Genomic DNA, 25,088 nt, shown 5'->3' on the forward strand with positions numbered 1-25,088 from the left:
GGGGACCCACAGCTCTCCAAGGGACCTCCTGCTCCACCCCTTCCCAAGCCTAACGCCTGTGGCCAAGGCATTAGGCCTGGGCAGGGGACCCCAAGCTCCCACCATCAGAGGCTCTGCCCCTGCTCCCCATGATCTCCAGCTCCGCCCCTGCCCAGGCTTAATGCCTCTGGCCGAGGCTTTAGGCCTGGGCAGGGGGGACCCGCAGCTGCAGCTGCCCGCAATCGCAGGCTCTGCCCCTGCCCAGGCCTAACGCCTCTGGCCAAGGCTTTAGGCCTGGGCAGGGGGGACTCCCAGCCCCCGGCGATCGCAGGCTCCGCCCTTGCCCAGGCCTAATGCCTCTGGCCGAGGCATTAGGCCTGGGCAGGGGGGACACCGAGCCCCTGCGATCGCAGGCTCCGCCCCTGCCCAGGCCTAATGCCTGTGGCCAAGGCTTTAGGCCCCGGCAAGGGACCCCTAGCTCCTCGGACTGCCAGCTTCGCCCCTGCCCAGCTCCCATCGCTGGCTCCGCCCCTGCTTCCCGCTATCACTGGCCGGGGCGGCAAAGGTGCCTGATTCTCTGATCATGGCTGGGGGGCAGGGCCGCCTTTGCTCTGCCCCCAGGCTCTTAGCTACCCCCTGGGTTTCCGATCACTGTCAGTGGCAGGGGGCTTCTTCCGTGCTTTCCCTTTCGCCTCCCTGCATTGTGCCTACATATGCAAATTAACCGCCATCTTTGTTGGCGGTTAACCGCCATCTTGGCTGGTAGTTAATTTGCATATCGCCCTAATTAGCCAATGGGAAGGGTAGCGGTTGTACGCTAATTACCATGTTTCTCTTTTGTTAGATAGGTCTAGCTGCTTACAATGGCATCAGTTACATTTTCTAGAAGTGGCCTATGGTAATCTGCTGCTGAAGTCTGTGTCCCTCTTTCTTGTCTTTTTCTCTCTTTCTTCTAATGTTTGTTCTGGTTCATGAGTGGCTTTCTCAAACATGCTCAAATGGATGGGACCATGTGAGGCTATCCTCAAACAACTCACTCTCTGAGACACATTCATCAGCCATTTCAGTCCACCATTCTGTTTGTGCCTCTAACTTTTCCTCCCCACCCTTCAGCCAAGCCTCAAAGGATGTTGACTAGAGACATAGAAGAGAAAAAAAGTGCCAGAAGCCATTTTCATTCTATTTTTTCCTCTGAGAGCCCTTTTTCAGAACTCACAGCAGTTTCCACCTTTCCATTGGGGGTGGAATTCCACATTTTATTCTTAGTTCTCTTCATACTGAAATTCTTATTAAAACTTTACAAATTCAACAGTCACTGATGCTTAAGGCATTTATTCTACAAATATCTATAATAATAAAAGTGTAATATGCTAATTAGGCCAGACATCCTTCCGGATGTCCTTCCGGACGACCTTATGGACGAAGCTAGGGCTGTGAGGAAAGCCTGGGTCCCGGGTGCTTGCCGGCGGCCAGAGGGAAGCCCAGGTCCCAGGTTCCAGAGGGAAATTGGTGCTGGCAGCTGGAGGAAGGAAGGCCTACTCGTGTACAGATTTCATGCATAGGGCCTCTAGTATTAAATAAAATACAATTGGAAACTCAGTGCCAAGTAATCACAACTTTATTCTATCTACGCTCTTGGATCCTAACACCCAAATCTTCCAACCCAAACAATGATGTAAAATCAATCGAGGTATAACAATGAGTAAATGTATCAAGGGAAGTTTTTTAAATACACAGATTTTAATACCTTTAAAAATTCTACTTCTTCAGTTTATAATGTTAATATTTCTCCCTGTTGAATTTTTAAGCTTATTTAGAAGTGTTGTTGTACCTTTAAATTTTAAATTATATACTATAGTAGCTGCTTTTTACTAAGTATTAAATAGTTGTTCATTGAATGGATTAAGTGATGAGATAGTAAACTTTTAATTTTATTTATTTATTTTTTTAATATATTTTATTGATATTTTACAGAGAGGAAGGGAGAGGGATAGAGAGTTAGAAACATTGATGAGAGAGAAACATCGATCAGCTGCCTCCTGCACACCCCCTGCTGAGGATGTGCCCGCAACCAAGGCACATGCCCTTGACTGGAATTGAACCTGGGACCCTTCAGTCTGGAGGCCTATGCTCTATCCACTGAGCCAAACCAGTTAAGGCTATGTTATTTTTTTAAATAGATTTTTATTGCTCTCAGAGAGGAAGGGAGAGGGAGAGTGAAATAGAAACATCAATGATGAAAGAATTATTGTTTGGCTGCCTCCTGCATACCCCACACTGGGGATCGAGCTCACAACCCAGGCATGTGACATGACTGGGAACTGAACTGGGAACTCCTGGTTCATAGGTTGATGCTCAACCACTGAGCAACTCCAGCCAGGTGAGATGATAAACATTTTAATGGTTTATTTTCACTGAAATATTGTGACAATGCAACTTGCATCATTATGTTCTATTATGAAATATTTTGCTAAATATTCAAAACTTAAGTGCAGTCATGCTCCTCTTAACCACAGGGATACATTCTGAGAAATGTGTCCTTAGGTGATTCCCTGTATAGCCTACTACACACCTGTGCTGTAGGGGATAGCGATAGCCTGTTGCTCTTAAACTACAAGCCTGTGCAGCATTTGCTATGCAGAACAACATGAGATTAAAATCAAGCTTAAGAGAAAATGGTGCATTCAAAAGATGCAGTAACACCAGATGTATGAACTTGCTGCTGGTGTAACAAGGCTTACTGTGTACAGTAAACATATTTTAATAGTTAGAAAGAGTGCATTCTAAAATAATAAATTAAAAAAATAAAAATAAATAAACTAGCAATAAAAAATATAGTATAGTAAATACATAAACCAGTAACATAGTCACTTATTATCATTATCGAGTATTATGCTCTGAACATACTTGTATGTGCTCTACTTTTATACAACTACCTGTACAATAGGTTTGTTCACACAAACATCACCACAAACATGTGAGTAATGCATTGTTCTATGACATCATAATGGCTCTGACATCACCAAATGATAGGAATTTTTCAGCTCCATTCTAATCTTATGGGACATTGTCTTTCATTGTCCAAAATGTTATTGTGGAGCACGTAATTGTAAATCAAGCAATTAAAGAGTAACACTTATTGTGTTGACATGTAGAGAAAGAAAAGTCAAGAGAGATGACTCAGTTTTGACAGAATGTATTACTGCTCTGTACCTTTTCTCAATACCACTGGTTTAAAATGTGACTGTTCTGTTTTCAGCCTTTTTAATTTTGTAGGAGTATAACTATGTTATTTTTCAAAAATACAAAACCTTGTCTCATACACTGTTTAGTGTCCTTTCTCTTTTTAATTTTTTTTTAAATTTTATTTATTGATTAAGGTATTACATATGTGTTCTTGTCAAGGATATTTCAGTAGCAAACTGAGGATTCAAACCATTGTCAGGTAGCTAAAATGTCCAGGTTGATTTTACACCCCCCCCCCAAAAAATAATAATAACAGTAAAAACAGAAAGCTAGCTTTAGAATATAAAATTCCTTTAGGACAATATTCATTTAATATATTATCACCAGATAATCTTTAATATTTAAGTCAGGCAAGGTGATAAAATATTTAAAGTTTTAATAAAACACTTCAGTGAAAATCACAGAATATTTGCTTTCACTTAAATATGAACAAAACTTTCATTTTGTATGATCTCATAAAAAATTCTTCATAGCTCTGTGAATGATACATAATTCAACTCCTTTTGAAAAATCATTCATTTGACTTTTTAGATATCATTTTAAAAAGTGTAACTAATGGACATTCCTAGACACTAAAATGTAAAATACAATATTTGAAATTAACTCATAGCTCTAATTTCTCAGTGATTCTACAAAGGACCATTAGAGAGCTTAGCAGATAAGTCAGAAAAATATTATTTCTTCTTTTTACATTTTATGTTCAAAATCTGTGTTAACAGAGTGGGAACAAGAGAAGCCTGCTGGTGTCTTTCATAGCTCTTGTTCTTAGAAACAATAGAACTCTGTTGAGTTTGTTTCCCTAGTTGGCTTTCCCTAAAGTGTACCCTTCCCTATTTTTGTTCTCTTCCATCAGATACTTATATGGCTAAACCCCTTTGAGAATATCTTTCACACCTTTGTGTCTTTCTCTAAGGGAAAATGTAATCTTACTTCCGTCATCTAATTAGCAGAGTCTCTGCGCTTCAGGCTTCCACATCAACAGGAGTGTGATGAGCCAGCGTGCTGACATCAATGAACACTTGATTAAATTGCACACTCCCCCAAGCAGGCACGGGCTTTCTGGGCCCGAACATTTTAGGCACCATTCCACTGAGGCCCTGTTTTCTGCACTGCAATTGTCCAGGCCAAGCTGAGGATATAAAGTTCTGATGAGAGTTTGTATTTTTTTTTTTTCGAATAAGATATTTGGCACACTGTTTGGTGTTAGGTTTAGTCTGTTGTTTTGACAACTAGAAGGAGTTAAAATTTCAGAATAACAGGAAACAATACTGGGCATATAACTTAGGGCATGTTTTCCTTTGGGACACCAATGTCTCAGAGTAGAATAAAGGATCCATTGGTGTGCATAAAATTTCAAAATGATAAACCTTTTCTGGATATGGTATATTTAGATTTATGAATAGTATGTGGTAGATTTATTCCTCAATAATTTATAGAAATACACATTTTTAGTCCTTAGTTACTCAATAATTTATAAAAGCACACTTTAAAATGCTTTTAATTATTCAAATATTTAATATTTGATAAAGGAAAGTGCAAGGAAGGTAAATATCCTTTTTTAAAAATGGCATTCATCCTTCTATAATAGGTATCTTGACAGGTGTGAGGTGATATCTCATTGTGGTTTTGTTTTGCATTTCTTAGATGATTAGTGATAAGTATATTTCCATGTACCTGTTGGCCATTTGTATGACGGTATAATTTACATAGAGTAAGTTCGTCTTTTCTAGTGTAAAATTCTATGAATTTTGACAAGTGTATAGTCTCCTAACCACAATAACATATAAAGTAGAAAACATTTCCTTCTCCCCCAAGGGTTCCCTCACATCATTTTGTGGTGAATAGGCCCTGATAACCACTAATCTGTTATGTTTTGTATCCCTAGACTTTTACCTTTTTAAGAATGTCGTATAAATGGATACATACACTATTTATGATTTTTGAGTAGGGTTTCTTCTACTGAGCATAATGCATTTGCGATTCATCCATGTTGTTGCATATATCAATAGAATAGTTCTTAGTTTTTGTAGATAAGGGGCATGCCACTGTATGAATGTATCAAAGCTTCTTGGTCCATTTACTCATTTGAGGACATTTGGGTCATTTCCAATTTTTTGATGATAATGAATAATGTGGGTATAACCATGTACATATGGTTTTATGTGAATAAATATTTTTATTTCTCCTGGACAAATATCTAAGATGGGAATGTAATATCAAATAAGGCCATGCTTAACATTTTAAGTAATTGCAGTGGCAATACTATTTTGCATTCACATCAGCAAGGTGTAGAAGATTCATTAGCTCTCATCCTTCCCAAAACTTGGTAATGTGAAAGCTGTATTTGAATTCCAGGAGGCGTAGTGAGGGATTGGCAGTGGTAGGGCGAGGATCGGGTATGAAGTTAGTGAAGCTAGGGGGCAGAAACCAGTAAATGTAGTCATACCTTCTAAGGGGGTTGTTCAAATCCATTTTTTATTAACTAATTTACAACCTTAAACACTTCAGACTTTGCCTCCAATGACACAATTCTTAAAACAGAAAAATTAGCTACAAGATCTTTGTTCTCAATAGGATTTGAATAACAAATTTATACTTAAAATTCAACATGTCAATGATATGTTTCAAGTCCAAAGCTATCTGTGGCATTTACATGTCTAAACACATTTTCATTAATGTTTTATATAGAAACACATTTTTGTTTGAATATATATATTCAAAACCTTACTATACGTGTCCAAACACTAGCTTGGCCTCCAGTTCAGACACTTCCTGCATGTAAGAAATCTCCTGCTTCCAGTGGTTCATCTCTGTGCTCAGAAAACTGGAAGTTAGCCAAAAAGTCTTCTAGATAAGAGCATTAACGTGTAAGTTTTAACCATTATAACATTGATTCATTATTAAATTATGCAAGACATTTCAGAACAGTGACCTGAGTTATATTTCTGGTTATGACACAGTTTGAGACTAAGCACATCACCTAAATTACTCTTGACACTGTTTTCTTAACTGTTGGATTAAGTTATAGGATAAAGTGTTTATTTCTGAAGCTCAGTTCAAAAATACTTGAACATGTGTTTGCTGCTAAGGTCAGGGCTAATTTCCCCATTAGGCAGAGTAAGCACCAAGCTTAGGGCCCTTGATGCTTTAAGGTAAGGGCCCATGAAAATGTTTTATTTTCTTTAAAAATCAGAGGAAATAAATGAGCTTTGAGGTCAAAGACAATGCTTTCATATATAATATTAATATGTGTCGTTATATAAATGCAGTTACAAGATACATTTTCTATTGTGTTTATCAAGGGGAAAAGTCACAAAGACAAACTGCCCAGGGCCCGTAAAAGTCATAACACAGCGCTGGCTAAGACAGAAGATTGTGGCCGAAGGGTTAGATGATTTGGATTCTGCATTGTAACAAGCCTGGGCCTAAGTTTGGGTTTGAGCTTAGTCATCTTAGACTGTGTCATACGATCAAAGTGAAATTATTTCCATTTGTGAAAACATATGCTCCTTGTAGTCCCCTTGAGCTTTGCACATTTTTCCCCTATTTATGACCCGTTACATACTCATGATCTATTCCAATTCCTGGACCACAATCCCATCCTATTGCCATACCTCACTTTACCTCCTTCATGTATTTGCAGCCTGCTTTCTCTCACTTGCATGTTATCTAGGGCATGGTTTCCTCCAAGAAGATTTCGCAGGCCACCCATGTTTTCATCCACACTGTTTAATTGCTAGATATCATTAATAATTTCAGTTTTGTTCACATTTGAAAGATTTTGTAGGGCAAAATGTGTGGCATGAGACTGTTCCACACTCATTGCTGAGAGAACAATGCTGAGCCCCAGTGACCCCATCTATAGAATGGAAACTCTAAATTCACTCCACTGAGAAAATCTCTCACACACAATGTACAAGTAGTTCATATTATAATACAGCCTATCCTCCTAGTATTTACAATAAAAGTATGTTTAGAGTCTAGACTCTAGAGTCTATAATTAGCTATTGATAACCTTTAAGAATTTAAAAAATAAATATTAGAAAAATAAAGAAATAAACCTTGTATTGTGTTTTTAGTGCTGGTGAAAACTGATGAAGGTGCTATTTAGCATTGAGCCAAGCAGTATGGGAAAATAAGTTAAGTCTAGTCCCTTTCTGCCCTTAAAAAAATGAAATTTAACTAGCACAATGCTATTCCAATTTTCTATCTCAGCTGCAGATACATAGTTTAGGAGTTAATCCTTTTTTAGGTGATGAGTTTCACATAGAGATAATAAGGCTATCTAAAAATGAGCTTCTTAGAATTGTGCAAATATTGAAGCATAATTTGAATAAAAATTACTGCTGATAAATATTTTTATTTAAGTCTGACCATCTCATAAATGCATGTGACAAAGATGTTTAATGATTACTGTGCTTATACTCATGTAATAAGTATATTTATACTTTTAAGTAGGTTTTTAATGGTCAATAATATATCCATGTTTGTACCTTTGGTATTTTTCCACAACTGAGTGTTGTGTATATTTTTGCCCTTTCAGGTATAAAAGCAACAATACATTTTGCAATGCAATTAATTCCAGTTTAGTCCATTTTCTACACATTCACATGGTGGACACTCTAGAGCAGCGGTTCTCAACCTGTGGGTCGCGACCCCGTTGGCGGTCGAATGACCCTTTCACAGGGGTTGCCTAAGACCATCCTGCATATCAGATTCATAACAGTAGCAACATTACAGTTATGAAGTAGCAACGAAAATAATTTTATGGTTGGATCACAACATGAGGAACTGTATTTAAAGGGCCAGAAGGTTGAGAACCACTGCTCTAGAGTATATTGTTAACAGACCATTTATTACTCTATACCCAGAATGTCTTTCTAGAAGTAACTCTGAATATACTAATAATACATTAAATGAAAACTGACACCCCAACCTTGGTAGGAATAAGTAATAAACTCCTAAGTACTCTCTCCCCATCTCTTCATTCACTGATTTTTCAGAAGTAGTTCAATTCCTGGATTAAAGGAAATAGGGTACTAGATGGCTTTCATTCTAGCATCTTTAAGTTAGGAGAGCATTCTCGTTGAGAGCATTCTTTCTACCAATTTCCACGTAATGAAATAAATCCGAGCTACAGTAGAATGAGACTTCCAGGAACAGCAGGTGTAATGTCACAGCTATATTAGCGCTGCTAACTTGATCGTGGATCAAGTTACATCTGGGACTGTCACACTCACTGCTGATGTTGAAAAAGGCTGCTGAGAGAGTCAGAAGAACACTCGGGTGCCATTCCTGAGCCCATTAGCAGAATCTTACAGAAAATGGTAACACCAAGCTATGTGTCTCTCTCACTAATGCTTTGCTTTCATGCTGCCATATGCTTTATCCACCCACCACCCCAAATTTATATGGTTATATTTGGTTTTTGCAAATTATCTCATTAAGCTGTTAGCACATGGTATATCTGAAAAAATACATTACTGCTTGCTGTACAGGTCACAGTCCTGGAGAATAAAATTAATTTCAAATGATTTTGCTTGAAGGGGAATTTTAATGTGAGACGAATAGCCAGGATCAGATTCTTCTTGCAGTTTTCTCTACATTGGTAATGACCTTAGCAATAACATATAATAACTTATATCTGTAGCTAGTATACCTCTGTTTTTTTGTATTTCAGTCAACAATGCTGTATAGATTGCCAGTTTTACTAATGCCTTGTGTGAGTGCTGTGATGTTATATATAAATAGTATATAAGCATCTAATGGGGTAAATGGCCCCTGACATGTTTGTTGTGCTTTCCTAGGGAAAGGAATCAAACATCCTTCCAAGTGAAATATTTAGAAGAAATAACAATATTCAATCCAGTTCAAAATATATTCACTGAACACAATGAGCAAATCCCAATATTAGTAACTTTGGATGCAATATGTAAGACCCTTATTCAAGTTTAGAGTCTAAATAGTAATTCATATGCAAATGCATACTTAACATAGAGTGATAAATATTAAATGTGGAATTATATATTTTCTATGAGATTAGAGCACAGTAGGTAGTGTGTAATGAACTCTTGGAAAATATAATCAAGCATATGGACTCACATTATCTGAGTCCTTAGTGGAATGCTTTGATTCAATTATGTCACATAGTGCTTTATACAAGATGCATAAAATGCTATCAGCGCGTAAAAGAAAGTATTTAGTATGCACTGGCTCATTTTAATTGTATAAACACACCTGAAAAATGTACCTTTATTTCTCACTGTTGAAATTTCATTAGACTGTATTGGTGCTATGAAACTCTAAAAGGATTAAAATTGTTCATCCATAGAGGCTTGGATTGGGTTGCAATAATCATTAGTATTTTCTATTATGATTATAAATGATAAAATTAAAGGAAAAAAGCAGGTACATTAAGATCTTAATCAACATAATCAACTGACTAAAGAATGACTAATTCCTTTTATTAGCCAAGGATGGATTGTAGCTTAATTGATCACCTGTGATGTGTGGAGACTTAATTAATAATTGAGATATGTCAACATGCCTATTATATTATATTCTGTGAGTTACTCTCCTTAGCTTCCTATATAATAAAATTAGTATGTTATGGAAAAAAGCAATTGTGATAAGTATTTCAGAAGAATAATGAATCTCTATGACTGCAAAAATAAAATAATATTAAATGAGACAAATGCTTTAAAATGTGCATATAAAGGAAAATATAGTTTATAGTATAAGCAGTAGAATAATTGATATAATGTGGGCTGACTTGATTTAGAAAGATTCTTCTGGTTGAAAACAAAATTCTGAAAAAAGCCTGATTATTCAGAAATTAAATGTTTTGTTCTTCCACAGTAGTCAACTTATATCTTATTTTCCCATCAGTGTAATAAGCTACATACCTGAGCTGTGAGGCACTAAACAGGAAAATGGTGTTAATATATTCTGAAGATGTTTTAGGATTAGAGAGGTTTACAGCTTTGCTATTCAAAGTATGTGGTTCCAGCCTCATGGGCATTTACAGGAGAGCTAGTTAGAAATGCAGAATTTTGGACCCCACCCCAGGCTTAGGGAATGAGAACATAGATATTTAACAAGAGCCCCAGGAGATGTGAACATATAATAAAGTTCGAAAGCACAGGTTTAAAGAGAATATGGGAATGTAGAATGTTGAGGGGTGATTTAATAATTCTTAAACTTTATGTAGTATTCATGATAAATTACTTTTGAGCCTAAAATAAGAAAATGTGGCTTTGAAAGGGTTTCTTGAAAATGAAATTTATTAACTGGAAATAAAATTATAGAATATTATTAACTTTTTGTATTTTTATTCCAGGAAATATTTTAATTGTAATCTCAACTCACTTGATTCTTTCTAATTACAACTCTGTTTACAATTTCAAACAACTAATATCCCTTAAATAATATTTGTCATACTCTACCAGTAAAATTTAGGTTTGATTTTTCACTGTAAGTAAGCAAACCTATTCATAAGGATTTTTTTGTAAATATACTAATTACTTAAAGAAATGTTTACTCACAGCTATATGTACATAACAATGTGCTATCCACTAGTGAGGGAAATTCAATAAAGTATAATCACCTAGACATGATTTGGAATTATATATTAATGAGAAAGTAGTTTATACACATAAGAAATTATATGCCAGGCTTGAAATTAAATTAAAAGTTTGGAAATAATATAGAATAATTTAAAAAAATATCTGGTTTTAGATGCTGGAATGAAATAAAAGTTCAGATGTTATCTTCCCATTAGTAGACATGTTTAAAATTTTTAATTGATTTGGGTTTTGATGAAGTGGGTTTTAGAAAATTAATTTAGCTAATACCCTGTGGAATATATTTTAAATAAGAAAGATTAAGGTTACAAAAACCTGTTGGTAGATACTTTACACTCTTTTGCATGAAACGATGATGATTTAAAAGATTATGGTGACACATGTACTAGGGAAAAAAGAGCTGAGAGCCAAGAAGGAAAAAAAAAAAGCAAGGGAATATATTGACTGACAATGTAAGGGGTACTTGGTTAAATGGAAGTATCAAAGATGATTTGTATTTTTAGTCAGGTTACTGGAAGAGTTATTATTTGTGGTATTTATAATATAGGAGCCATGTTTTTAAAAGGCTAATTAATAGTCTAGCTACAAACCATTACCAGAGAGAAGCATTCACACAGGGCAAATTAATTATTGGTTTGTTTCACATAATTTCTTATTTTTATTTCTTTATTTTGTGTGTGTTGATCAATTGTTCCTTATTTAGAGCACTTTTAGGTTTCTAAGAAAATGAGAAAGTACAGAGTTCTCCTGTACACCCACTGCCTATACATGCATAGTCTCTTTATCAACATCACATATTATCAGAATGATGCTTTAAAACACACACACATACACACACACACACACACACACACACACACACAAACAAACAAACAAACAAAAACAAACAAACAAGATGAACCTACATTGACACATCATAACCACCCAAAGTCCATAGTTAACCTTAGGGTTCACTCTCCAAGTTGTACATTTTATGGGTTTGGACTCATGTATAAGGATGAATGTATAGGCTTTTGAGGATTCTACTGATATATCCTCTCACCCAGAGATTCCTTCCTCAGCCATGTCCACTCACTTGCTAATGAGCCTATCACAGGCATTCCTCACTTCCTTTATATTGTTTTCTCACTGGCATTTCTTTTTAGTTCGGCATTTCCATTTCTCTGCTTACAGTGCCCATCTGTTCTTGCATGCTGTCTACTTTATTCATTAGAATCCTTAGCATATTGGTTTCTTTAAATTCCCAGTGTGATAATTCCCACATCCCTATTATGTCTGGTTCTGATGCTTACTCCGCCTCCTCAGTTGTGCATTTTGCCTTTTGGTATGCCTTATATCTATTTTTTTTAATCTCCAGACACGATGTACTGGGAAATGGAACTGCTGTCATAGTCCTTAGTAATGTGAGGGTTAGGTGTGGGCAGGGGAAGCGTTCTACAGCCTATGGTTAATACCGCTGTCTTTTAACGATCCTTTGTCTCTGGACTGTGAAACTAACAAGTGCTTCTCAGTCTTTCCCCTCCTTACTAGGGACTGGCTGGCCAGAGGGGGCTGGCTGAAGTGGATATCTCCTTTCGCCCAGGTCAGTTGGGCTATGGTAATACTCCAGCATGTTAGGCTCTGGTTAACTGGTTTCTTCTGAGGCAGGTCAGTTAAGATCAGAGGGATCTGAAGTGTTTAAAAATGTTTTCTTTTCCTTTCCCCTTGTTGAAAGAAGCACAAGGGGATTTTTCTCAGATATTTGCTGTGGAAACCAGGTCAAGTTCCTGCAGGTAAATCGCACAATATTGAGCCCCACCCCGATCTTGGGAGCAGTAGTTTGTCCTGAGTCTTCCCATCTCTTCTGGATCCAAAATAGTGCACCAAGACCTGTGTACTAAAATCTATACACCATTACGGTGAACTCAATAATGCATACATTCCCCATCAAAATCCCCACAGGCCTTTATATATAAATTGCAAGGTGATTATAAAAATTAAATTGAAAATGCAAAAGAACTAAAATAAACAAAAAAAATGTATAGAAAGACCAAATTTGGAGGCCTTACACTGATTTTAAGAATTTTAAATTATAATAATCAAAACAGTGGGCTATTGATATAGTATAGACCAGTGGTCGGCAAACTCATTAGTCAGCAGAGCCAAATATCAACAGTACAACGATTGAAATTTCTTTTGAGAGCCAAATTTTTTAAACTTAAACTATATAGGTAGGTACATTGTTATTAACTTAACTAGGGTACTCCTAAACTGGTCTTTGCTAAAAAAGTCCTCAATCTGATTGAGGTACGTTCGCTGTGGTCGACTCCTTCCCACTCTCCCATTCACACTCGTCTTGTATACTTGTTTCAGATAGACGAGTGTGGATGGGAGAGTTGGAAGGGGTCGACCTCAGCGAATGTACCTCAAAACAATGTACCTCCCCCGTGCTGCGTATCCCGCGGCCCTCCTGCGCCACATCTCCCGTTGCCCAACCAACCGACACCCCCCACTTCTTCTAACGCCACTTCTTCAAAATAGACTCGCCCAGGCCGAAAACTGACTTCTGCGCATGGGCCATGAAGTTTCAATCACACTGTACGTGCACGCCTGCACGTGGTATTTTGTGGAAGAGCCACACTCAAAGGGCCAAAGAGCCACATGTGGCTCACGAGCCATGGTTTGCCGACCACTGGTATAGACAAATAGATGGATATAAGAAAGTCCGAAAATAGACCCATGCATATGTAGACAACTGATTTTTAACAAAGGCACGAAGACAGTTCAGTGAAGAAAGGATAGGCTTTCAACGAATGGTGCTGGAGCAATTGGTTATTCATAAGTAAGACAAGAACTTTCTGTTCATACATAGTAACATATGCCGAACTTGATTCACAAAGGACTATAAACCTAAATGTAGATCTCACTCATATGTGGATTCTAATGAACAAAATAAACTAACAAAATAGAACCAGAGGCATGGATACATGGAACAGACTGACAGATGGCACAGGAGAAGGGTTGTGGGAGCTGGATGAAAGAAGGTGAGATTAGCCAAAGGACATATATGCATAGCCCACAGACATAGACAACAGTGTGGTGAAGCTAGAGTGGAGAGGGATGGGGACAGGGTAGAGGTGGGCAAAGGGGTAGAAAATGGGGGACATCTGTAATAGCGTCAACAATTTAAAAAATAACTTATCAAAAACATTTCTAAATGGAAACCTATGAGAAAATCTTATTGACCTTGTTAGGCCCAATCTATATATATATAAAAAAAACTTCATAAATCAATTTAATCAAAATTAAAAACATTTTACTTTTTTCACATTTATTTAATCTTGCCATTGTTTGAAATTATTTTATCAAATAATATTTATTTCAAATATATTTTAAGGATATTTTAATTATCTTAAATAAGTATTAAGTAATGTATTTCACTATAGAGCCTTCAGGAACTTGATTATAAATAATAGAAACAAGAACAATAATGGAGAAGAGATTCCATGCATATGTGGAGTGCCAATTATTTACTAACAACTTTTATTAATACAATTCCCAACTACTAATTCCCAAAATATCGGGCTTAAGCTTCTAAAATAATAGGAAATGTTATAATTGTACTGGAAATGATCACAGGTATAGTAGTTTCTAGCAAATATTTTAAAATATAAAATAAGAGATGAAATAAAGATGACTTTTGCTTCAACAACTTTTAAAGTTTACAAAGGAGAAGTTACCGTAAATTATGCAAACTCTCCTCTAACTCTTAGGGAACAGTATACGTTTATAGAAAATAAGATATAACATGTCCTGAAAAGGCATGTTAAAAGACAAACATCATTTTGGTAAATGTTCCTGTTACTTAGAATCCAATCAATTTGAATTTCTGTAGAGTCAGTGCTTTGTGATATAAAACTGTTTTATGCATCAGAAAATTTCTATGCCCCAAGCAGGGCATTACAGGATGTGTTTTAATACAGTTTACATCTGTCATGTTGTAATCTCCACATGCTGTGGAGAGCTCCACTGCCTTTTAATGCACTCAAGAGAAATACTGCTTTACCATGAATCTTATTTCTAAGCATGTTTGCATTAACCTCTAAATCTTCTTAATAATAAAACAATAGAAGTAAACAGATTGCTTACAAATTATTGTGGATCAAAGCATAAATGTCAATGCTGGAACACTGAGAACACATTGTTATATTAGAGAAGCAGAATGCAATCCTTTTGGTCCCCATACCACTTTATATAGCATATTTTATTGTATCCTGAAATAGAATTCATGACAAACAGAAAACAAAACAACAAATTGAAAATTTTAAAATAAAAAGTAATATTCAAATAATAATATAAATGAAGAATAAAATTAAATAATTAGAATTTTAAAATATGTATTTCAAGTCATAAATGTTGAGACATAACTACATAGAGGAAGTATAGTACTTGGATGTTTGAATCAACTTATAATTCATTCATTCATTCATTCATTCATTCGATTTATTGATAATGTACTAGGCACAATATTCTGTTCTAGGCACAGTGAAAAGAGTAACAAAGAAAAGAGTCAATTCCCTTCCTTCCTTTGGTTATAGCAGAAAGACTGTATCTACACTAATAAAAGACAAAGATGCTAATTGACCGTACCTTCGCTATGCTCATCAGCCAATCAGAAAATGTGTGCAAATTAACGCAACAAAGATGGCCGTTAAATTTGCATACTGCAGGCAGATCCCGCTGCTCTGCCCTGCATGGGGCTGGTGGCAGCGTGATCCCGAGCCACCGCCCGCCCCAGCGTGAGATCCTGGCCTGCGGTGTGCGGCCCAGGGCGGGCTTCAGCGTGATCCTGAGCCGCCACCTGCCCCAGTGCGGGATCCAGGCCTGTGGTGTGTGGGGCGGGGCGGGCGGGGCGGGCAGCAGCACTATCTGAGCGGCCACCCGACCCAGCTCGGGATCTGGGCCTGCCATCTGCGACCAGGGGAGATGGTGCAGACACTGCGGGATTGGGGTGCCATCTGCGACCCGGGGAGCAGGCCTAAGCCAGCAGGTGGTTATCTCTGGGCTGAGGGACCCCACCCCCCCGCCAGTGCACAAATTTTTGTGCACTTGGCTTCTAGTATATACATAATAAGTAAATAAAGCACATGTAATATATTGGTATATATGACATGTTAGTGGTGGTTTAAGAAATTTCTTCAGAAAACAATTGTTCTACTGAAGTTGATATCTACAGAAAAAAAGCATTCTAGGAAGAGGGAACAAGAGGAAAGGTCCTGGTTGAGGAGAGCAGCATATGATATGAGTTGCAAGGTGAAGTGAAAAGAACATTGTGGCTGGAAAGGCCAAATTTGGGGAACTAGTGCAGGGATTAGAGTAGAACATGAGGTCAGAGAAGTGACCAGAAGTCATGAAACAAAGTACAGAATTGTAGGTCCTTGTCAGATGTTGGGTTTTAATCAAAGTGAGATGAAAAGCCATTGGAGTATTTTGTGCAGAGATGTGACATGGCTGGACTGACATTGTAACAGGAGTACTGGGATTTTTAGTTGAGAAAATAAATGCAGGAAGGGAGGTGGAGAGCAGTCAGGGGCATCATGGAGTTGGAGACCTGCAGAGTGGCAGTGGGTGTAGTTAGAAGTGGACAAACTTTCCAAACATAGCAACATGATTAAATTCTTCTAGACAGTAGTGTTCATTATGTTACAAACTGATTTGCTGTAGTAGTGATTTTTGTTTTTCTGTTTTAGTTAACGCTAGGTGTTCCACAGACCAATCTATGGGGAGCAGAGGAGAGGTCTTCAGCCGAAGGCACTCCTACTTTTTTTTTTTTTACCTTACTTTAACATTTGAGCAGGATTAAATTAGAAGAAAGGGTGACGCTGTTTAAAAACCATTTACATACCATTGCATTGCAGAACAGTTGCATGTTTTCTATAGTTTATTTATATCACCATTTTGTTTTTAATGTTTTAATTTATGTTAAATTACTCTGAAAATATTGACATGCAAAATTAACTACATCTCTACTCTATATAGAGATTATAATTCCTGAAAACAGTTAAAGTGCCAAAACAGAAAAAGCCATAAAAGCTTAATGTGTCCCATCTTTAGAATGTGTTTGAAAGAAATCACTTACTATTTTATTTTCTTAAATTGTAGACATGTTACTAGACAAGCAGTGTTTCTCAAATTAATCATTCTTTTATGTAAAAAAGGGAAATAAATATTTTGGTTGCTATTATCCATTAATCTTTGTCACATTAAGTTTAAACTGACAAGTAACATTCATAATGTTGTCAACTTACTTTTTTGTTTGTTTGTTTATTTGAAGCTTTTGGAAACATGTACAAAACATTGATGAAATGTTGGAAACCAGTTGAAACACAGTAAAATTCAACCCAATAAAGTAAGACTGCTTTTTCTTCATCCACACTGGGAATTTTCAAGAAGTGAACTATGACAATAGATCGATTTTTGCTACTGTTTCTCCTCTGGGTATGCTTGCCACACTTCTGCTCTCCAGAGATAATGTTCAGAAGGACTCCTGTGCCTCAGCAACGAATTTTAGGTCCACGCATACCTAGAAGTGATGGCAAAATTCTGCATCGTCAAAAACGTGGTTGGATGTGGAATCAGTTTTTCTTACTGGAAGAATATACAGGATCTGATTATCAATATGTGGGAAAGGTAAGTTTTTATTGAAATCTCAAATATTTACATTCTTTCCTTATGTGTCTTATTAAAGAAAGTTTGAAGGTCATCAAGAGCATCATTCTTATAAATTTGATTCTCTAAATATTTGTAAAGCAAAATTAGTTTATAGGATATAACTTGTAATTTAAAATACTATGGAAAGAATGAATATAACATGATAAAGGAATTCATTTCCTAGAAATCTGTCCACTAACTTACGGATTAAAGCAGTACTAAAAATTGCAATTTTAGAATTCGTAGCTAGAAATCAATAATAGTGACAAAACTGTGTCAGTATAGTCATTAAAGTGACAGTGCATATAAATAATATAAAACATATATAGCTTGTATTCCTGTTGAATTCAGTAAGGAAGAAAGGACACGTTTAAAAGTTGATTAACATTCTACAGAATGAGAAAGCAACTGTCATTAAAAATATAACCTAAGGCCAGAAAATTTCATATTTATAAGAAAACTTATTTCAGATATGTGCTATTTATTTTTCTTAAGTCTCAAAATAGATACAATTCTATAAGTGAAAATAAATAGGAAGGGGCAATACTAGTTTAGGTATTGCAATATGTTGTAGACAAAAACGAATTGTCATTCTGTTTAATTAAAAAAGTTAGCAAGGAAAATTAGATGTGGTTGGGAATGGAATGAGAAATGTGACATACAAGCACTGCAATAATAACTGCTTTTATACACTAGATTGTATTAATTTCCAATCTTTTTCTTGGAACTATCTAAATTTAATCAAAGTTAGATGATGTCTTCAGAAAGAATTCACTTTAATAGTTAGGGTTATTATTTTTATGGACAGTCTATGAAAATATGTCTAAGAAAAGTAAGAAGTTAAACACACCAACAAAAGGAAAACAGATATAATCACATGTAGACACTATAAAATTATGATAGATACATGTGTTGGTGACTTTTGCATTAACCCAAACATTAATAGCTTCATTCAAATAATTAAAAGTGTGCTAAAAGTTTTTGTAGTAAGAAAAACTATTTTTAGAGAATACATGTTCATTGATTTTAAAACATTTTGATACATTTTTTTTCATGTTTCAATTATTTTAGTCTTTTTTTAGTCAATATGGGAATGCTGATATTAAAGGTTAAGTGTCATATTGAGTATTAGGAGGAATAAAAGAAACAGCGACCTAAGCAGTATTACCAGAAATCATATAGAAGTGACTTGTCACAGTCTTCATCTGGTTGAATGCCCAAGATCAGAGGGCTAAGGTAAAGTTTAGGATTGCTGCAATAGGCAAGTTTTAGTTTATGAAACTAACCACATGAAAATATAATAGAAACCTGAACCATATCAACTATAGTTTTCTTTGATTCTTTCTAGGCATAGCAGTTATTTGCTTATTCACATCTATTTTTCTTCATCTAGTCCTTAATGAGGATTTAATAAATGTTGATAAATTGAATTATCCTTATCTTATGCACTCTCTCATGATATTCAAGCTACTTCATATGTAGTTTTATTTATTCTCTCCCCAAAGAATATGAACACAATGAAATCAAGAACTTTCTATTGCTCTTTGTTTCCAGCTGTTATAGTAGAGCTTATTATCAATGGATTGAATTGACCTGATTTCTATTGAATTAAATTCCCAGAGTCATCTGATACCACTTGGCTCTTGGTAGGGAAAACTAATCTAGAATTTTACATCACTATGTGCAATTAAAGCTGGTGTATACTTCAGATTTTTCCATTTTGATATCTTCTGTACTCTGCTTTATAAAAGCAAATCAGAAAACTCTTTAATGACAATAGGGCTAAGGAATTCATGAAATGTGTTTGCCAGATCTTTTCTATACAGTATATGCAGAACTACTAGATTAACAGAAATATTAGATGTTGTAGCTCTGAGTTTGCCTCTAATGTACATAGTGTCATTTTTAATCCCTTTTGTCTTTTATGTCATGACCTTTGAAATAGCTATTTAAAAATTTTCTTATCTATACTGTAATATATATATATTAACTACTTATTAATTATATAGCATTAATAAATTACACAATTAAAATTTTATTTTAGATGTAAACATAAATTTATATAAGCCAAAAAGGCAATATGCAATGTAGATTATTTCAATAAACATATGTCGTAATGATTATAAGTTGAGGCTAAGACATATTTTCTTCATGAAGTATAAAAAATTACAAGTTCCCCAGATATTCTTTTCAACATCACTTCTAATGAACTTATTACATTCATCCTTTTTTCAGATTAGTTTAGACATAGGAGTAATATGTGCCCCAATTACTAGACATAAGAAGATGGTGATAGACACACATTGTATTGAGAAATGTATATTGAGCTCAGAATAGGGACAGTAGAGAGAATTACACTGGTGGAGTAAGAACAATACTAAAAAGCATATGCATGAAGAGGGGAAAAAATAAGAATTAGCCAAAAAATTAGCCAATCTAATCCTATAACCTGTGGGTCGTGACCCCTTTGGCGGTCGAACGGCCATTTCACAGGGGTCGCCTAAGACTATCCTGCATATCAGATATTTACATTATGATTCATAACAGTAGCAACATTACAGTTATGAAGTAGCAACGAAAATAATTTTATGGTTGGGTCACAACATGAGGAACTGTATTTAAAGCGCCAGAAGGTTGAGAACCACTACTATAAAGAATGAATGGCATATAATCTAATCTAATAAAAGAGAAACATGCATATTGACCATACCTTCGCTATGCCCCAAGCCACGCCCTCCAGCCAATCAGAGCGATTATATGCAAATTAACCCAACCAGGATGGCGGCTGGCAGCCATGGAGCTGGGGCAAGCAGGAGGCTTGGTTGCCCCGGTGATGGAGGAAGCCAAGCTTCCCGCCTGCCCTGGCCGGCTGTAGCTTCTGCTCAAGGCAACAAAGTTTCAATTATAGAAGCTAAATAAATCCCAGATACCTGATTCCAGCCAGCCTCCACTGGGAGCTTGGGTGGCTGAGGGCCGTGGCCAGCCCTGCAAACGCCATCAGGCCCTCACCCAGGATGGCCACACCCTCATGGGGTGAGGGTCCCTGCTGGGAGTCTTGGCCAGCCTGCAAACAGCTATCAGCCCCTCACCCAGACTGGCCAGGAAACCCAGCAGGACCCTCCACCCTGAAGGGGGTAGCCAGCCTGAAAACAGCCCTCAGCCCCTCACCCAGGCTGGGCAGGCACCCCAGCAGGGACCCCCACCCTGAAGGGGCTGTGGCCAGCCTGCAAACATCCATCAGCCCCTCACCCAGGCTGGCCAGGCACTCCAGCGGGGACCCCCACCCTGAAGGGGGTGTGGCCAGCCTGAAAATGGCCCTCAGCCCCTCACCCAGGCTGGTCAGGCACCCCAGCAGGACCCCTACCTGATCCGGGACAACCTTCAGGGCAAACCAGCCGGCCCCCACCCGTGCAACAGGCCTCTATCCTATATAATAAGAGGGTAATATACAAACTGACCCTAACAGCAGAACGACTGGGAATGACTCGTCACTATGACACACACTGAACACCAGGGGTCAGACGCACAATGCAGGAGCTACCCTCTGGTGGTCAGTGTGCTCCCACAGGGGGAGCTCTGCTCAGCCACAAGCCAGTCTGACGGCTGCCAGCACAGTGGTGGTGGCAGGAGCCTCTCTCGCCTCCTCAGTAGCGCTAAAGATGTCCGACTGCAGCTTAGGCCTGCTCCCCGCTGGCAAGTGGACATCCCCTGAGGGCTCCCGGGCTGCCAGAGAGATATCTGATTGCCAGCTTAGGTCAAATCCCCTGGGGAGCGTGCCTAAGCCAGCAGGTGGACATCTGCCAAGTGGTCCGAGACTGCGAGAGGTCACAGGCCTGGCTGAGTGACCCCCCTGAGTGCACAAATTTTTGTGCACCAGGCCTCTAGTTTATCAGATAAAAACCAATTTCTGCTTAAGATGTTAAAGCAAAGGAAAATTAAAACACCTTACTTCTCATTCGGTTAAAGCAGAGGGAAAGTTAGAAAAATAATATAACTACTAATCAGAAGACCTTGTTTCTTCCAATAATTTTCTGCCAGTGGTTAAATCAAGTATCTTCTCCTTGCCTTCATTTCTCATCGATTAAATCAAAGTGTTTTCATATATATTTTTAATGTGAATATGTTGAGTGTATGATTGCACCTATTTATCCGCTCATTGAATACAAGTTTTGTCTGAGTCCAGTTTTGTCCTGTCCAGGCAATACATTAAGGAGAGAGAAGAGTGGAAGACAAGAACCCACTCTATGTGTGAATGTGATGTGATCTAGATGTGAATATGGTGTGAATACAGGCAAGAGCTTTGATTTTAATTCTTTGTGGCTGACTCAAATTAGAAGCTCTAGGACAGTTCAAAATGTAGATTTCTCATCTCTTATAGTCTCATGCCAACATAGCTTCCTGCAAATACGACTCTTCTGTGTGACTCATTTTACCCTGCCATGTGTGTACTAAAACCGGTGCTCTTTACTTCTGCCACCAGCCCATGTAACCATTTCCTTTTTTCTAAATAAGATGGTGTTGATTTTTTCTTTCTATGTAATACCAAGTATTTTGTCACATTGAACTCAGCCAACTTTTTTTTTTAGATCCTAACTCCAGATATCCTCTCTTAGTGTATTTTCCTCCTGCTCTTTTAAAATTCACTGCATATAGGTAGTCTTAAGTCATCACTTGTTTTTTTTTTTCTAAAACTGGGCTGTTGTTTTTCTTTCTTGATCTCCTAAAATCCTTTGTTTTAAAAAATAGGAAGAAGGATACCTTCTCTATAGGTATGTTGTTATTTTTAAACTGAGAGTTGAAAGACAAGTTTCAAAGTTGTAAGGCTCTTTTCTGAATGTCCACAGTATGGTGGACTTCATTCCTCTAGCTCTGCCATTGGGTTTCTTAGATCCTTTTAAGCTCCAAATAAATGCTGTCAGCTGGCCAAACCAGAGCTCTAGGATAACATTTGCAATAGCCATGCAGACAACTTTTATTTTGTTTTGTTTTGTTTTCAGAACTGGCTTAGTAAAAGTCTGAATTTTTGAAAAACATAAATTTGAGTCTACCCTTTTCTGTATTTAGGATTTTTATTAGTCTTTATTTTTAAACTAGACATGGCAGTATTGATATACTGTAGCCTGCTGGGCTTATAAAGTTCATTGTTAGTTTTTCATGATGTTTTCATGCCAGTTGATGCCATGGTGACAGTTTTAAAATCGAGTATGGTGTAATAGTTACACCACAGGAATTGGCAGACACACAAATTAGGAATCCTGCTTCTGGAGAGCTAGTTGTTAATAAGTTGCCAACTTACCACTGTAAATTAGCATTTCTTTCATGAATATATTGCTGAAATTTAATATAATAATTTATGGATACATAAGTATGTTTTCTGGCATATTGTATGCAAATACTCAATAAAACTTTGTAATCTATCCCCCTTCTAGCTTAACTACAGTTCTCATTGGAATTTCTTAACTATATTATTATTCTTATACTGACTCAAAACTGAATAATAATGTTTTTTTGACCTGAGACTTAAATTAATTTATTTTCCTGTCACAGTTTTCTCATTTATATTTTTTCTTTGAGGCATTTTATTATGGCTGATCTCTGTGGCTTTTTAATATTAATCAACCTCTTCTTAATTTAATTGAAGCTCTTTCTTTTACATCTTACCTCCTGTTAAAAAAATCTAGCTTAAAAATTGTCCCATTGTCTATACAGTCTTGAAGGTTCATCATGAATTTCACTATTCAATGCACTAAATCATATCAATTAATATGTTTATCCTTCATATACAATCCATAACTGACTATTGAGATGCTGATTATGATGGATGCCACAGTAAAGTGAGAGAGGATTAGTTTTCTCTCAAAACTTTGAAATTGGATATTTACTAAGGCAAAACTCCATTTTCAATAATATGCAATTTCAAAAAGAAAGAATGAATGTGTTAATGGGCACTATTTCTTTTCTTTCTTAAGATCAAATGTTGAATAAAGCTAACAGGAACAAATCTTTATTATAATAGGTAATAAACCAGCAGAACTTCAAAACCAGCAAATACTAATTACTACATTGTTCATCTCACATTACAAAGAATCTAGCCAGGTCAAAACTGCCTTTGGATGTCACAATGATTTTAAAGCATTCAAAAAAGTACATTGTTACTAATTGGTAAAACTTAAATGCTGCCAACGCAAATTAGATTAAAAATATGAAGCCGAAAAGAATCATAAGCATATATTTTCCAGATATTTTGGAGACAGGTCTTTTAAATTTTTGAATATGTACTTTGTATTGATTTCAGAGAGAAAGGAAGAGGGAGAGAGATAGAAACATCAATGATGAGAGAGATACATTGATTGGTTGCGTCCTGCATTCACCCAGGACCAGGGCTGGGGATCTAGCCTGCAACCTAGGTGCTTGCCCTTGACCTGAACCAAACCTGGGACCCTTCAGTCCTCAGGCAGAAACTCTATCTGCTGAGCCAACCCTGATAGGGCTGGAGACAGGTTTTAAATCTTGAGATATGATTAGACAGAAATGCAGAAAACATTTTACTAGTATAAATTCTTTGCAGTAGTCAGATGACAAGCAAAAGTGTTTCTTTTAGGTGTTGCAAGAAGCAATCTTTCAGAATATATATTAGGGAGTTATCATAAACACCTGTTGAAGGGAGATGTAAGAATTAGGGTCGGACAAAGAGAGTCAGTCAGTGATGCAAGTCCTCTGGCCTAAAGCTCAACTCATGGGTTCTCTGGAGTTTAAATATTCTACCAGAATATCTAATGGTCTAGACTAGATAGACCCTTACACCTTTAGCTCCATCAGATTTCTGATATGGGTTTCCCTCAGAAATGCTGACCTGGAGTGAGGCAGCTCTGGAAGTTGAGGCAATCCATGGAGGGGATTTCACTCCGCTGGAGCAACATTCCAGGCCAAACTGGAGCTGGTAGTTCTATACACAAACACAAATAATTATGTTAACCTGATTGTTTTTATTTCAAACAAGATTGAATAGAAATATTTTATCACTTTTAAAAGTTCTTACAAAAATAATATCTCTAAGAAAATAATGAATTGCCAATTGAATAGAAAAATTATAACATTTTTGGAAAAAAAAATAAGTCTCAAGGAAAACTCACTTGCTCAAACAGACACACACATAGACAATAGTATCTCACCAGAAAAATGTAACAATTCAAAAAAATAGATATATATTTGAAATAAATTTACCAAGTCTACTAAAAGTTTGTAAAAATTGAACTATTTAAATTAAGAAAACATATGAAAATATTTGAAAAAACATAAATTTGCACAAATTATTTTAGAAATTACGTTAATGGTTCTGAGGGAAATCTGTTGACAATAGAAATTATTTTTAAAATATCTCAGTGGGTCTCTAGAGGCATGCATTTATTGCATTTATTTTAGCATATGTATAAAAGGCTTTACACATCATATATATTAAAATTAGTATGCTAATGAAGTTCCTAAAATTATTTTTTTATTATTGTAGTTATATATATATATATATACTAGAGGCCCGGTGCACGAAATTTGTGCACTGGGGGATGGGGGTCCCTCAGCCAATCCTGCCCC

The 25,088-nt window shown here is 36.7% G+C and overlaps 1 protein-coding gene across 1 annotated transcript in view; it reads left to right on the top strand.

The window, feature by feature from the left end:
* Positions 1-25,088, top strand: part of CDH10 (cadherin 10, type 2 (T2-cadherin)) — a 135,787-nt gene that overhangs the window by 48,059 nt on the left and 62,640 nt on the right. Inside the window, exon 2 of the mRNA XM_005874481.2 lies at positions 17,122-17,477. Within this exon, the coding sequence (XP_005874543.1) occupies positions 17,247-17,477 (231 nt within the window). The 5' untranslated portion in view covers positions 17,122-17,246. The remainder of the gene's footprint in view (positions 1-17,121; positions 17,478-25,088) is intronic.

The sequence above is a fragment of the Myotis brandtii genome, unplaced genomic scaffold (assembly GCF_000412655.1).
Source record: "Myotis brandtii unplaced genomic scaffold, ASM41265v1 scaffold440, whole genome shotgun sequence".
Classification (NCBI taxonomy): domain Eukaryota; kingdom Metazoa; phylum Chordata; class Mammalia; order Chiroptera; family Vespertilionidae; genus Myotis; species Myotis brandtii.